This window comes from Melopsittacus undulatus, chromosome 1 (assembly GCF_012275295.1).
Source record: "Melopsittacus undulatus isolate bMelUnd1 chromosome 1, bMelUnd1.mat.Z, whole genome shotgun sequence".
Lineage (NCBI taxonomy): Eukaryota > Metazoa > Chordata > Aves > Psittaciformes > Psittaculidae > Melopsittacus > Melopsittacus undulatus.
Window position 1 is genome coordinate 116,581,599 of NC_047527.1, and position 17,227 is coordinate 116,598,825.

A 17,227-nucleotide genomic window follows, 5' to 3' on the forward strand; every position below is an offset into this window, starting at 1 on the left:
GAGGAAGGCCAAAAAAAGGGAGAGACAACTCAAATCCATAAGTTCTCCTAGCCCTTCTTAAAACATTCTGTATCTATGCCGCAGAAGTGAAAAAGTTCTTATTACATTAATCAAAGAGTAGCTAGGAATTTCTTATTTCAAATTCTTTCACAATTAAATGATCCAGACTAAGCAGAGTTTACTGAGTTACGTATCACAAAAAATGCCTCTCAAAATGGTGTATTCATGTCTCAACACAGAATATGGACTGGAACCTCAGTAAGACTTACTGGATTTAAATTTTGCAGAACAAACAGGCAAGCCTGTAATGTAAATCCACAGTTTATTCTGCAGCCTTCATGAATCTCTCTTAAGAAGCCATTCATCCAGACAAAAATATGCTTTGTGGCATCACCTGCTTATATGGTCATTACCACCGTATCACAAAGGATTTAAGTTCTTTAAAAAGGAAAAACAAAATTAGTTTCAAATTCTAGTTCCCCCCCACAGGAACAATATGGTACCAGAAGTAATTTTATACCATGATAAAACAACATATTCTCTGCAAAGAGACTGCTGTGAAAAAGACATCAAGTCTAAATCAATTCTGACAACTCTATGTAAAAGACACACAAAAGTAACATATTAATACAATATTCTGAACCAAATATTTATTTTGGAACAAAACAAAAAAAGTCTTATTAGCAAAATTAGTAAAAATAATCAGTATTTCAATATATTTTAACTTTTACACCAACGTACAATAATGTAACATTTTGTTAAAATTTATAATGATGATTAGATGATAATGCAATTGAAAAAATATATGATCGTATATAGCACAAAAAATTGTAGAGTTTAAAGGAGCTTCCCACACAAGAAGGATAAGAAGTTTCTTTTACAGGTTATCAAGTTTGCAAGTTGTCTCTGATAAAGAGGAATAAGTTAAGGACAAATTAATAAAAGGAAATATGGAATCGTATGGACCAGTCAATACTATTCAGAGTGTTCTACAACCTAATTTCAGTAAAAACTGTCACAGTGCACTGGGTTTTTATGGCAAAGTTTTGGTACCAGGGGGCTACAGGTGTGGCTTCTAGACCTGTGTCTGAAGGAGCAATTGCCAGACAGCTCCAAGACAGACCAGCAGCTCTCACAAGGCTGAACCCACCTGAAATGTGGTAGCACCCCTGGGATAACATAGTTAAGAGGGGGACAAGTTACTGCCCAGGAGTAACTGCATCCAGCGAGATGAGTGAGGCTAACAGCTCTGCAGACACCAAGGTCAGTGAAGAAGTAGGGGGAGGAGATGATCCAGGCATCAAAGCTGATGCCCATTCCTCTGCAGCCCACGGTGAAGACCACAGTGGAGCAGGCTGTCCCCCTGCTGCCCATGGACCATTCTTGTAGAGTATAATGAGATCTGCCATTATTTAACTCTCTACGTTGTCCTTTGAGTTAGATATTTGCCAGCACATGAATGGGAAGGAAAGACCACAAAGCCTAATAGAGCAGACTGCTAAAAAGGCAATGTGATATTACAAGTAGATGAAGCATGAGCTTTAATTTCATTAATTACCAGCTTAAATTCTTACAGGCTCAGTGACAGCTCAGCACACTCAAGTGAATTTCAAAGGAAAGATTTTCTAAAACTTATCAAATTATTAAACATAAGTCAATGAAATAAAACTTACTGGACCATCAGTGGCACCTGACTGAGGTCATTGAATCACTCACTGCTCCAGTACAAAACTCTTAAGCTGTTCTCCATATGATAAATCTCAAAGTATTTGGGGATTTTATGCAATAGGAAAAATACCAAGCATGCCTCATAATTACAGAATCTATACCATTAGAAAACTTCTATATCTATAATGGAATGATTACATCATGAAATTTCAACATAAGTAATTGACGTGAAAGAGGAGGAAAAACACATTGACTTACTTTCTCTGTAGTTACAGTAAGAGATGGAACCAAGGATGGTGAGGACTCCGACTGTTTCTTATATTTTTGCTTGTGTTTATCTTTCTCTTTATATTTCTGTAAGTTACAAAAGAGAATACAATCTAAGTTCAGCTTTATCTTTAGCATAACCCATTTTATGCAGCATCACGCATTATCAAAATTTGAGTGAGTAGTAACATCCTGCACTATTTTAATGTAAACATTATTTTTTGGAATTTTTATAATAAAATTTTATAAAAGCAAATAAAATATTTATTTATATTTGTTTTCAAAGTACACAAACTGGAATTCTTCCATTATAGGCAGCATTTATGAGTCCACTGTTGTTAATCTGTCCATCTTCCAATTAATAAATTAATCATCAAAAGAAACTTGATTAAAAACAGAGACATGGCTGCCGCTCAGAGTTTTTCCTGCATTTCCCACCAACTATTTTTATCTTCCTGCATTTCTGCACCTGCACGGTATTTTTTATTGGGATACTACTGCAAATTAATTCAAGTTTTAGCTTTGGCTCCACTACTGACATCTTTATACATAACAATGTGAAATTTGATTTAGATTTCATTCCCAAAAAGGGTGCATACAGTTTACGTACTAAGTATCTTCCATGTTAAAGTGGACAAAATACCAAAAGCTATACCACTGAAGTCTGCTTTATAAAAGAGCATGAGAATTTATTTATTTTAAATACAGCATGAATCATTGGCAGTGTGAATGAAATTTTGCAAACAGACAGAAAATAACTGCTTAACCCAGAGCCTCTAGACTATAAAAGAAGTCTCCAATACTGATAGACATCAATTCTTCAAGGATTACAGATGCAGACCTAAACTGTTTTTGTTTAAATAATTCAAACACAAAGAAAAAGCCCAAGCCTGACAAAATGTTATAACAATTCAGCCTAGAACAGAGGAGTCCATATTTTTACCAAGTTAACTTTTTTTACCAAGGTCACTTTTTCCACAATATCATAATATGGTTTACTTAGACAGCCAACATCAGAAGATGCAGGGAAACTGCAGAGAAAGTTACTTGTAAACTACTGGCACTTAAGTATTTTGCTTCTTTATTAGGTATATGTGAACACACACACAAAACACAGCAGAACAGCATAATCTATGGTTACTTGTTCAGAGTAAGTGCTTCAACAGAAAGCTGCCCAAAAAATGCATACATATGGATTGACACAGGGGCTTTTAATCTCCCACTGAGAGCTTGAAAAGATGAAGACAACATAAAATGTTTAATTCTGAATAGCCATACGAAAACTCAGTAACTGTTTTCAACCTCAAAAATTATCCATGCTGATCTTTAACTATCAAAATTGTTACCCAGACTCTCTAAAGAAAACGTAATTTGCTCAACAGCAACTGCACAACCACTCTCATGAATGAACTTGTAATTTTGACAGCTTAGTCAAGAAAATTCATGAAGTACCAAAGCCATCTTCATCAAAATATCATGCAAAAATATACTTGTTAGAATACAATATGCAAAGTCCTTTGGGTGCTTGTACACTTCTGAAAATTCTAAGGAAGGTCCAAAATGCTGATGGGGATTTCTCCATTTGTTTTTTTCATACACTGAAGTGAACTTGGTTACCTGTTTTTTCCCTCAAGTGTGCTGCTTGGATAGCAATGTGGAGTTTTCTTTTTCATAGCCAAGTGTGTAGGTGTCATAATTACAACAGTATATACCATAAGGTAGAATTCCAGTTGTTTAAAACCTAACATAGGCTTGTTAGGGAGACTTAGGCCACAGATGTTTCTGTTTTCTTTGGGGTATTTTTTGGAGTAGGGATTGTTTGTTTGGGCCTTTTTAGGCCTGGAGAACACACATTTGAAGGAAAAAAAATACGGAGAGGAGGGAGCCAAATGCACTGCACAGACTATTCAATAATTTATTGAATATTAACAGACTCAAAATTGCTACTCCTACTGCTAGAAAACAAGCAGGGATGAAAACGGAAGCATCTGCACTAAGACTGCCATGTTATCATTCAAATCAGGTGATCCAAATGCCTTTCATCAGTGCTATTTACCAGGTTTACTGTATCATCAGTGTGCATGTTTATCTAAGCTAAACAACTTCACTGAACCCCAAACAAGCCTCAAGAAATGGAAATCTAAGCCACTGCCTGAATTTCTTTGGCTTTCATCATTTTACTAAGAAATTCAAATCCCCCTAAAGAATTTTTTATTTATAATTTTGGAGCCAACGGGGAATGACTTTAATATACTTTAAGATAAAATTTCACAGCAATATCAGTAAACAATAGGAAACATTTAAATGAACATGTTTTACAATCTCTTCTGTTAACTTTCTAGTGTTCCTTTACTTCCAGTGTTAATTTTGTCTGAAAGGCAAAGAAACATAGAATTCTGATCAAAGGAATAGTCAGGAGGCCTTCAAATTACATTCTGTAATGTACTGAAATCACTTTGATAGTAGTCTCAACAGAAAAAGACGTGTCAAGAAGAAATAAAGAGGGATACAAGAACAGGGGGAAGGAAGGGGTATCAAACGACTGAACCTGGAAAGAAAATGCTTTAAGCTCTGTAAAGTGAAGCATCTGCAACCACAAATTCTCTTCCCAGATCCAAAACATCAATACAAAGCTTGCCAGGACAGCTTACCAAAGTTACAGCTTACCATTCGAGGCCACTGGAAGCGTACCCCACCCAAAGGCCCTTTGCATACAAAGATCTCATGCAAAGGTCTCCCATCCTTAACTCTGAATTCCCTCCTCCTTTTACATTTTACCTCCTGTAACAATCTTTCCTTTTTTTTTATTCCTTTTCTTTTTTCTTCCAAAGTTCAGAAGTCCTACTTCTGAATGTGAATTGATTCCAGATGCAAATAACATCAAAGAAGTGGAGAACATTTCACTGCAGGAAAACCTTTGACAGGAATGCTAAGGTTTTACACTGATAAGAAAAAAAAAATCAGCAACAACCTGCTGAGATTAAGAGATTTAGCTCCCACAAAGTGACTCCTTGCAGTTGCACCCTCTTCTCACCATAATAAAGCATAATAAAGCATAATAAGAGTTCTGAAATATGCACTTTTCGATCTAGAAAAGGAGTAACAGAAGGATATGAATTCCCACAATATTTAACAAGTATGACAGCTTTCAATCAGGTGTGTCTCAAACAACAAAAATCAGCCATCTTCTCTACTGCCACAAAAAGGACAGCTGGCCCTTCATAGACATCACTGCATGCTTTTCACTTTTCTACACGAAAACCCACCATTCTAGGGATAGTGGTATCAAGTGTCTAACCTTTTACAACCTTTACTGCAAGGCAAAAATGGGAGAAATTACTCAACAGTGACTGAAAATAATATTGCTAGTAAGTGAAAGCTAAGGTAGCCCTGAAGGTCAGGTAGAACCCAATTTATACACTCAATTTTTTTAAAGATTCATAGGCATGATTTCAGATGTTCCAGACATTTGTATGTTAACATAGTTGCAGAGCTGATAAATGCAATGCTACATTCTGTAAGAACAGGATTTAGCAGAAGAAACATTCAGAGGAAGAAAACATTAAAAAATACACAGCCAACTCCAAAGTCGACAAAGGAAACTTCAACCTTGGCACACAAATAGAGAAGCTCAACAGGATCAGATTCAGGCAGCTCCTGAAACCTTACTTATTTTAAGAAAAATAAGGTGCAGTGGCCATGCAGCCATTGGGTAAGCAGCTGTAACATTATTCATCCTAGAACTTGAAGAGCCCTGATTTATAATGTAGCTAAATACCAATACAAAATACCTTGAGTTCATATGTCATGATTAATCAGAAAGCTTTATTTATCACAAGGGATCTCATTTCTGGGTTTTGCTTCTTATCTAAAAAAATATGTAATACCTTCTTAATTCCAATAGCTACACGCTGCAAGATAAGAAAACAAATATGGTACAAGATCTCTAGAATTCTGTAGCACCTTCTGTACATTGTCCTCTTGTGGGAAAGGGAGCAGGAGGTGAAGAAGGCAAAAAAAGCGCACTTTCGTTGCTTCTATTTCTTTCACAAAGGTTCAGTCTACAAAACTTTTACATAATATGATTTCACAAATACAGTTGGTTCCAGCTCTTCTGGTTTTTAGCTCATTTACACACTGGATTACTCTAAAGATCAGCATTCACTCATTTTCTTTACTGTACTTTCAGAGAAAACATTTATCAGACTACTGACTGAACATAATCTCATTGAAACATTAGATTAAGGATACATGTATGATTTTATTTAAGCTCTAATCTGTTATCAACAGAATAAATGTTATCAAATATATCTTTTCACAGTTTGGACCTTAACATCTGGGAAGACTGAATAATGCAAGTGAATGATAACTTCCAGGACAGATGGAATGGATGAGTTCAGCTTTTCTCTAATGGCATTATTAATCCATAACATTACCATGTGGAAGTATCATTTAACTTGTTCAAGGTATTTACACTTATTTGCAATTCATTTTTGTCTCAGGAAGTCACAGCCCTCTCCAAAGAGGTTACCACAGTACTTCATTTCATTAAGCTACCTTCTGAAGTTTGGCATTTAACAGTTCACTGTTACAAAGAAAAAAAGGTTTTCTGACCCATCCTTCACCTTCCACACTGCTTAGCTTGTCAGACTTTCTGTGTGCCAATTCAAACTGCTAAAAACCAGCACCAAAACCCAAAGTGGATAGTTCTCTCCTGTTTTAGTGAATTAGGTTAGTTCAGCAAAGGAGCATGAAACATGGGCAATAACAGGGACAAGAGGAGGTAGACACAGAATGGAAGAGCAAGAGCTCATCTGCCCAGGGATCAGGAGACTAACTTCTATTTTGGAAGAATTAAAACACATGCACACTATCGGCAAACACCAATGATCAGCCTTTCAAACAGAACTGCTTGGGCTGACCTAAAACAAAAATTCCATTTTTATCCCCCTCCCTCTCTATTACAAAAATCATAACTCCCCCTCCTCCCCCTACTACCTCTGGTTGTGCAAAGTTTTCAAACCTTAACATTTTCAAATTCAGGTTAGATATAAGGAAGAAGTTCTTTACTGTGAGGGTGGTGAGGCACTGGAACACGTTATCCAAGGAAGTGGTAAATGTTCCATCCCTGTCCGTGTTCAAGGCCAGGCTGGACAGACTCTTGGGCAACACGGTCTAGTGCGAGGCATCCCTGCTAATGGCATGGGCGTTGGAACTGGATGATCTTAAGGTCCTTTCCAACCCTAACTATTTCTGTGATCCTATGATTGTTGAGGGAAAAGTCATCTGAATGTCTAAATCACTAATTCTTCAGCCACTGTTTCTGACTCCCTCAAATAATTCAAATATATTGGAACATTCTATTAGTACAGAGTACTCAGATTTGCGCTTTTGTCTTTTACGGATATTTTGCACTATCTCTTCATCACTGAAGCTTGTAAATCCAGAGCTGTCACCATCACAACTAACGTCTTTAATAGAAAGCTGCACATAGTTCTTGCTAATTCCCAACACAAGACCTGCTTGGCCTCTTATTTGTGACTGGCAGCTATTAGTAATATAACCATAACAATTCCAGAATGAAAAATGCCTATGGTCCTCAAGTTCAAATTCAAATCTTAATTTATCTTGTTTTGACAAGAATGGCCCTTGCTCAGGCATTCATCTATCTATCATTTTATACGGTATAAACCACAACAGGAAAATTAAATACAGTGGCAGCACCGCTGCAGTCACAGTAATAAAACGAGATAGGCTCAGGATAGTTTATAGGTGGAGGTGGAACACTACTGCCAGCATTATTCAAATACATTCACAGTCAGCTCTAAGCACAAAACTTGTTCTTAAGTACTAATCCTTACTACAGTTACTCAAAAGACTCAAAAAACTCACTTCAGGGATAATGGTCAGACCATGGCCAGAATTTTAACTGTCAGTAGTAAAAAGACTCAAAAATCAATGATAAAAATGCCAGTCAAAGCTTCTCTTACATGCAAGACTAATGCACAACTCTTACCAAGAATATGCTACTCTTCTTTTGAAATTTAACATTAAAATGAGCTTTTTCTGTTATTTACACTGTTTAATATTAATGGTTAGTGATGGATATTCAGCAGTAAACACTTGAGTAGCATGTTATAACTTCAAAAATTATTCAGGATAAACTAAAATAAGACAGTTATTTATGCTCATCTCCATTTATTCCTATAAAAATTGCAAGTATTTAAAACTTTTCAATATGTGTTATGTTACATACTGTGAAATGCTCTCCTGTCTGTGAGGCAACTTAAAGATACCCATCAAATATTTGTTAAGATATAGGTAAATGGAATGGCAAAAAGAATACATTTATCCTGGCTCAAGTCAGCTTACCATTGCAGATCATCTTTAACTGCATGTGGTCTACCAGCACTCAAAACATTTTACCTGGTGAACTACATATACATACAGCTTCACTGAAAATTATCAAGATTATGTTCTAGAAACTATTATGCAGTCAACAAAGTACAAATAATCTTGTATTAATCTACGATCCAAAGCAAAGAAACAGAACATCTTAAAGCACCTTTTGTTTCTACATCCCTCAGAGTTATAGCTACATAATTGGTGCATGAAGGTACATTGTTCAAACAGAAACAAAAAGCAGTAACCTGAATGACCTATTTTTAATATACAGGTGTCATCTAGTTTTTTAATTAAGACAAACAACATATAATTTTCTCAACCAAGAAACATTCACACTTCTTCAAAATCCAGCTTACCATTCACTCCAGTTATTCAGATGTTACTCTCCTCTATCTTATAATGTGGCAGAGCACAAACACTGAGGAGTTAAGTGAATAATGCTACAACACACTGAACTTGTATAAGGACCAAAATTATTATCAGACATAAAGTATTTTCTTAAAATTTTGTGAAGACACTAGTGAAACTGAAGTAATACACTGTTGTGGTTTAAACCCAGCCAGCAACTAAGTACCACACAGCCGCTTGCTCACACCTCACCACTCCCCAATGGGATGTGGAGGAGAGTTGAGAACAAAATGTGCAAAACCCATGGGTTGAGATAAAACAGTTTGATAATGGACATAAAAGTAAGATATAATAGTAGTAATAATAGGAAATAGAGGGAATAAACACAAGTGATGCACAATACAATTGCTCATCAGCCGCTGAACAATGCCCAGTTCATCCCTGAGCAGTGATTTGCCCTTTCAGGTAACTCCCACCAGTCTACATACTGGGCATGACATGCTGTGGTAAGAAATACCTCTTCAGCTAGTTTGGGTCAGGTGTTCCGTCTCTACTTACTCCTGGCTTCTTGTGTCCCACCTCACTGACAGAGCATGAGACTGAGAAAGTCCTTCATCGGGGTACGTGTTACTTAGCAACAACTAAAACACTGATGTGTTATCAGCGTTGTTCTCAGACTAAATCCAAACCACATCACTGCACCAGCTACTTGGAAGAAAATTACTCTATCCCAGCCAAAATCAGGACATATGTAATACTAGCAAAAATAATAAACAAAATAAGTAAGATTAACACGTCATTACATCTCAAGTATATCACAGCAATTTTTCAATGAAGCAGACAGTCTTTTGGTTGATCCCTGCAACCTAAGGAAGACATCTGGACTAACAATGTGATTTTTCTTTTAAAAAAACACTACTCATCTAATGAGCAGAGGAAGAACTTGCTGTAGTAGAGACCTACTCAAAATTCTGATTCTCGCAGTACTCCTCAAGAGACATCTGCAAAAACCACAGTGAAGTAGTAGCTCAATGAAAGAAATAAATAACAGAACTTCTTCAGATGACTGTTTGGGGATTTTGCTACCCATGGAATTTCAGTTTTATAGCCTACAGAGTTATCACTGTTACTAATAACTATTACTTCGTGCACAGGTTCTGCTGGAGTTGGGGTTTGACTTAGATTTCTCTCACAGTGGAAAGTAGAAGACCAAAATGTGTACTTTGAGGAAACAAGGACAACTGCAACTAACGCAGCCTCTCAAAATCCTACAGCTTAAAGGGTAGTTTTTTAGGTATACCCAAGGGTGTTGCATTTGTCATTTTGATTTCACAGTAATTAACTAATCCCAGATGCCAAGCTTAATACAACTATGAGGCGTTTGTTATGTCAAGGTTAGCATTATCCTTTTTTCCATAATATATCACAGAATCATAGAATGGTTTGGGCTGGAAAGGACCTTAAGATCATCTAGTGCCAACCTCACTGCCATGGGTCAGGGATGCCTCATACTAGACCATGTTGCCCAAGGCTCTGTCCAACCTGGCCTTGAACGCCGCCAGGGACGGAGCATTTACACTTCTTTAGGCAACCTGCTCCAGTGCCTCGAATATTAAGAAGACATAACACAATGACATGTTACTGTAAGGGTACAAGATAGTCAAATCAGTAATTTCATGATAAGCATGATAATCTAAACAGAAGTTTCTACTTTTCCTCTTACTAAAATAAAATATGCATGCTGTATTCTTTGTCAGGCTGACACGGAATACAGCACAAGTTAACACAGAACTTTAGCAGGCAACAAATCAAACAAGATGCCTTCTCTGCTCTTAATCATGCAGACTTCAAAGATCTATATTACAGAATATACTTAGAATAGCTTTCTAATGACATTTTGTTTACACAGACACACTCTGCCAGTCCTCCCAAGTAATAAGACTTTCAACACACAAAATCCACACAAAAACTCAGCCTTAGGAAACAAAACCAGGTTCTGCAGCTCATCAATAAATATTAAAGACCATCTGTATATACACTGAGCTACATACAGTGTATACTTATTGACCCATTTTTATATGTGTTTTACAGGCATTCTTCTTTCCCTTTAATCGAACAGAATTTCCATTTTTCCATGAACAACATGGACAAGCATCACCATCCATACCACACCATTCTCATTTGCGTAATACTGATCTAGCATTAGATCACTTTTCTTCTAGTTATCTTAATCATTCTTACGATTTTGCTTTATAATACAAGAACAGTTGAGGATTAAACAGTCAAATCTATTAAACTGATTAACAAGAACTTTTAAAACTTATAAAAATCCAGTGGGATACTGAATTATTGAGATCAGTCTGGCACTCCTTAAGCCCCATTCTCCCCCCAAAAAAAGGTACACAAAACCCACAATGTTCATTAAGTTTATGAAATGAGGCAATTAACAGAGGAATGACATAATTAGAATTGCCTTTGCTACACTTTGTTTTATACCGTGCTATAAATTGATTCTTCAGGACTAAAAGAAAATTTAAATTTTTTTCTTTTCCCCCAAAGAGAAAAAAAGGAAACCATTGCTTATGTAGCTGAATGGTAACTCAAGAACTGCAGTATGTCCCTGTTTTTGCCAAAGAACCTTATGTGATGTATGGCAGGTCAATTTTATCTTTTCACAGTCAGTTATTCGTACAGGGAGGCATCATAATGAACACTTGATCTGAGTGTTTAGGACTTGATTTGTAACAGCCCACACAGAGCATTAAAATACATTAAAAAGCATCAAGCGCCTTTTTCCCAAATGAAATTCATAGTCCTGACATATGAATGTAGGGTCCTTCACAACATATTGGGAAAGTTTATGCAGTTCACAAGTTTTACCTTCTCACACACTTAACAAACTCACAGTTACAGTGGAACACACTGTATGTCATGCAGTGCCTCAAACTCTTCTAAGATGTTTAAGTTTCTCCCCTCAAAATTAGGGGAGGTGTAACATTCCTTGAAGAACAGGATAAGCAGCAAGATCATACCCATAATGCATTCCCTTTAGCCAGTAACTCAGTGTTTAGAACACTTGTCATGGCTCCTGCATATGAGGTTCTCCTCTGACACCCTCAAACTTCTGTAATAGTGCCCTGGGGCTCCTCGTCACTATTTTGTTCTTTTTTCCCCTCTTCAGTCACCACTTCTTACATATTTGAAGTCTTCAGTTACAAGCCCCTTTTTGTTTAACTTGCATCACATTAGCCATCATAGCAGGGAGTTTTAAATTTCCATTTCCTGCTCAGCCCAGACCAAACCTGAAAGACCTTTAGTAGAAAAGGGATTTGTGCAATTAAGCTGCTACATAAGAGTTACTTACTATGCAGTAAATTCACATTTTTCAGAAATCGTAAACATATATGCTAGTAAGCTTGCCTAATTTTCACCTAAGTGGCAAGAAAGACTTCCTTTACACAAAGGTCAGTCGCAGACGTGTTTGGTTCCTTCTTTAGTCCCTTCCAAAGATAAGGTTGCCAGGAACATAAGTAAAGCAAGGTATTCTTCCACAGCTTCATGATGGTCTCAGTTTTTCCCCTAAAAGCTTGAAGTAAACACCTGGACCCTGAAAAAACGGGTATTATAATGGGATGACAAGCAACCAACCCTACTTATGAGGCACAGACACATCTTTAATTAACTTCTAAGTAACAGCTCTGCCACAGAAACTAACAATACTTAGTGCAACAGTAAACAGAATACAACTAAGCTATTCATTCTGTAGCTTCAAATTCCTCATTAAAATTAAATCATACCAAAGGTTTGGGTTTTTTTGTATTATTCTACCCTTATATTTTACTATCAATTTTGTGAGCACAGTGTCTAGAAGAGACAAAGTACATCATTTGAAGGAAAACACATACTTTCAACTCAGTGTCTATTTACAGAAATGACAGCTATCCATATCAACATTTTCAGACCAACCTCTTCTTAAGGAAGAGTAAGATTTTATAAGCATATGGACAGCTTCTGAGGTCTATGCAATAAAAAAGGTTCTGCTTGGCAAAAGAGAAAGATTTAAGAATGCCTGAAGATCAGATTATCCAAAATTCCAAAGAATAAAGATGAAAGATAAAAGTAGAAAATATAGTGCTTTTGGGGGAAAAAGGAGGAGACACACAACAACACAGACAGGAGATAAACAGAAATAAGGACACAACACACGAGATATCACTGTATCTGGGAAGAAAGATACACATTTTTACTGTAATGTGACAACAATCTAGATTCCAAACTGATTTAGGTAAGAAAATACAGTAAGTCATCCTAACCTTACTACACCAAGATACAGTGTATATTTGATATACTGTATCAACTAACATATCATATGCTGAAGGTAGTTAAATTTATCATGAGAATGTGCCTCCACACCACATAGAATTCACTAATCGAGGAGCAGTATTTTGCAAAGTAAAGGCCATTCTTTAACTATGGAATATGTTAAGGTTAAAAATGCCAAACAAAAAGCCTATAGCCACAGAAAGTTATGTGAACAACAGCTTTAGGAAACCACAACTTTCTTCACACTTGGTGGTTTTAGCTAGAATAGTATTTTGTTATTACACAACATACAAAGCAAATTAAACTTGGTAAGTGAATATGCTGTAAGGTACCATGGGAACCAATGAATGTTAAGTAATAGGTTAGTGCTTCAAACTACATTGCTTCACTTAGTATTACAGATAGAATCATAGAATAGTTAGGGTTGGAAAGGACCTTAAGATCATCTAGTTCCAACCCCCCTGCCATGGGCAGGAATGCCCCACCCTACACCACGCCACACCAGGCTCAAATCAAATCGTAAGATCTTCCAGATTGCCATGTTTCAGTTCACAAAAGGTGTAAGAAACTTTCCTATCCAATTTCTAGTAAACTTCAAGGCACAGGAAAAGGCCAGGACTTGCAAAGACAAGCCACAACATTAACCATTTCTAGAAGACCCCCATCAAAACACTTCCAGAGCAGGAGAAGCTGAGCAGCAAGTAGAAAAAAACAGCTGATATATTGGCTGAACACACTGTTACAAAGTCCCTCCAAGTATGCCCTGAAGATTTCCAGGTATGACAAACTGAAGAAGCATAGTATCTCCAAAGCACTTTAAAAAAACAAACACACAAACACAACAACAAAACCACACCACCCAATAAAACTCAATAGTAACAGGTTTTTTGCACTTCACAGACATACAAAACTTGAAATTGAAGTGAAAAACTAAGCACGTTAAGTCAAAATATGGCAAATATTTGGTAAGGTTTTTGGTAAGGTAATTCTGTACTCTGTAATTCAAGATTGATTTTTTCCTACTGGTGTATTACTAAGAAAAAAAAGATATGCCAAACCCCCAAACTTTTCTAATCTTAGTAATAAATTTAGGTTTAGAGGTACAACCACATGACAATGCACTCTCTTCTGCACTACCAAATGAAGACAGAACTATTCGCTTACACCATTAACCAGATACATCACTGGAGATACAACATCCATCCAAAGTGGAAATAAGCTTAGAAAGCAAATCAAATATTAATGAGACTAAGAGTCTGAAGACTGACATTTGTTATGCAATTTCCTGTCACTATAAATAGAGCTCCTTCATACAATAAACATTTGGTCAGTACATATTCCAACTTCAAATTTTATGCAATGATTTTGAATAATGCAAAACTAAGTCTACCCACACCCACAGAAAAGTCTATGAAATCAGTTGTATGGGATTTTGCATGTATTCTTAAAGGGCTAAAAAAGAGCCAAAGCAAATTTGCATCATGGAGCCACTGACTGTTATCAGTGGTGTTTATATGACAAGTTTCCAATAGACTACTATTAAAACAGCAGTAATAAAAACATGAAGGAATAATCATTATAAACTTTAAGTTATTTTTTTTTAAATGTGAGTTAAATTGCTAGAAGAATACACCATTGACAGAAATCAGCATTACATTATTTGTACCCTCACAGGAAGATTCCCAGCTGAATGACAAGATATTTGCCATCACAGTGGCAACAAGAGCTGTCAATTCTTTGGTGAAGAGAAAAAGAAATAATGGGTTCAAGCATCCAAAATCAGACACACCTGTTTAGCTGCACACTTGCTAAACTATCTCCCCCTGCTTTTCTACCCTGCCTAATCATGCTACCCAAAAAATCTCTAATGGAAAAGTAAATCAAAGGAAGCTGCACAGAAACAGCCTTCCCAATAGATATGTTTCGGTGTGTATCCCAAAACAGATGATAAACAGGAATAGGAAGGTGCATGTACAAATGCACCTGAAGTTGTTTCCTCACTGGACACTAGTACATCTAGTTTACCACCTGTGTCATTTATTATTCAGTGCTTCAGAAACAAGATTTCTTTCAAGCTTTTCAGCAAAAAAATAAGTTTATCAGAAATGCTACTATTAAGCAGATGTGCCACATAATTAGCAACGACAAATCCACTTACTTTTTTCTCCTTCTCATGATGTTTATCCTGAGAGTGAGAGGAAGAATCACTTAAACTTTGATCATATGACCTATTAGATCCCCGTTTGCTCTTTTTCTAAAAAGAGAAAATATATTTATGGATAGAGAAAAGGAACGATTTGAATAAATAAAAAGTATAAAGCATTTCAACTGATAAGATGCCTTAATGCTTGAAGGAAGAACAACTCAGTTACTGAAAAACTGACAAATTTGGAACAATTAACAAGACTACTCAAAGTATACCAGAAAAAAAGCCCACCCTTGTATCAACTTTTACACCTCCACAAATTGGCAAGATATGGTTTCCACAAAGAAAAGCAGTACATCACTTTTTAAAGGTTAAAAGACGCTGGACACATTTTCAAATGTGCATAACATAAAACAGAGAAGATGCTGCTCAGATGAGTATCACAGGAAGCCACACTGCCACATGCATGAAATGCATTGTAAGGTGGCTGTTTTATGGCTTCATGATTTATTATTCAAGTGATCCAACTGCAGTATTTTCAATAAAATGGTTTAAAAAAATAGGATACAGAATGTTACAGTCATGTATGCATTTAAGGGTGGCAGATATAATGCCTGTATTACTGTCATGTTTAAGAGCCTAGTCTGGGACTGCAAAAACTTTACGCTATGCCAGTGTTCGAATGTTATTTTATTATAACTGAGATAGTATTACAAAGACACTTCAAGTCAGTGCTTTGCAAAACAATGTTTTCCGTGATATAGCAGATACACGCCACCCACCATCTTCTGTAGTAAATACTAAACACCTGTATTTAGCAGGCATCAATAGTCACAGTAATCCTAGAAGAAACACTAAAACACTTTATCTTGTCAGTCTTTACTGATCTTAACTCTATAGCTTCGTAATGGGAAACTAACTAATTACAGGTCGAATACAGTTATGTCTTCATTGTTAAGCTTGCTTTTTATATAAACATATATACGTATTAGTTCAGGATAATTTAAAACCTTAGCTTAGTAAGGGCCCCAGAAAGCCCTGACTTATTTTCATTATGAAGCAAGTTCATCAATATTCACAAGAGTGCAAGGTTATCTTCTAGAAAGCTAAAATGGTGCATTGGCCCTGTGTTTTTACCTCAATGAAACCTACTCAGAAGTCACCCAAGTATTCACCTTTTTTAGCAGTGAAAACAAGTAATCAGCAAGTTTAACTACACTTACAGCAGTATCTGTACTTAAGTTGATATACTAAAATTTTCATAATTCAATATTCATAAGTAACATTTTTAAAATATCACTAAGTCCTTCAAGGCCACACACTCACAACACATACACAGAAAGAGATTCCTGGAATTATCAAACTGGTAAGAAGCAATAGGAAAGACTTCAGAAGTCGATCCAAAACATTTTGAAATAGCAGAAATTTCAAAGATTTTTGTTTGTTTAAAAAAAAATAAATCAAAACCAAGTCACTTCCTCAAGGTTCTGTTTCATTGTTTCAAAGAATTTACAAGCATGGAATATCTAACTGGCTACACAGTGAGCATTAGAACAAGAGGAAAAACACTGTTTTCTTTCAGCAGCAAAAAGGAATGGAGGGCTTCTTTATTCTCTCATGTACAGGAGAGCAAGTAATATATTTGATATTATTCTAAAATGAACTAAATTCCTAGAAGCAAATTAATTAAATAGCAGAAGAAACATTATAGGAACTCAAGGGGAAAAAAAAAAACCAACACTAAATGTGCATGCTATTTCTGGCAGAGGGGAATGACCCACACATCTAGAAAGTAATCACTTAGAAAAATGTTCAGCTAGTACTTCTGTAACTGTGATTAAAACCACTGTTTTAATGAGACACAATCTACTTTCTGAGCTACAGGAAAATATTATTTCTAGTATTAATAGCAATTCAGAGAGGAAAAGTCAGCAACCATTTTTTTATAAGATTTAACAAATACGTACCAGTTTACTAAAATGGTATTTACAGTAGCCACAGTATTGGACGTTATCTGCACCATTGCCTTCTTCTTCACAAAGAAGTCCTGCAAACTGTGCACTAAAAATA

The 17,227-nt window shown here is 36.1% G+C and overlaps 1 protein-coding gene across 4 annotated transcripts in view; it reads right to left on the minus strand.

The window, feature by feature from the left end:
- The window catches only part of MLLT10 (MLLT10 histone lysine methyltransferase DOT1L cofactor), a 128,502-nt gene that overhangs the window by 67,712 nt on the left and 43,563 nt on the right, over positions 1-17,227 (minus strand). For 2 of the 4 annotated variants that reach the window (XM_034059945.1, XM_034059944.1), the window contains exons 6-8: positions 17,125-17,218; positions 15,170-15,265; positions 1,927-2,022 (exon numbers count right to left, since the gene is read on the minus strand). In XM_034059945.1, the coding sequence (XP_033915836.1) occupies positions 1,927-2,022; positions 15,170-15,265; positions 17,125-17,218 (286 nt within the window). The remainder of the gene's footprint in view (positions 1-1,926; positions 2,023-15,169; positions 15,266-17,124; positions 17,219-17,227) is intronic. The other 2 variants (XM_034059949.1, XM_034059947.1) reach the window with 1 other exon arrangement.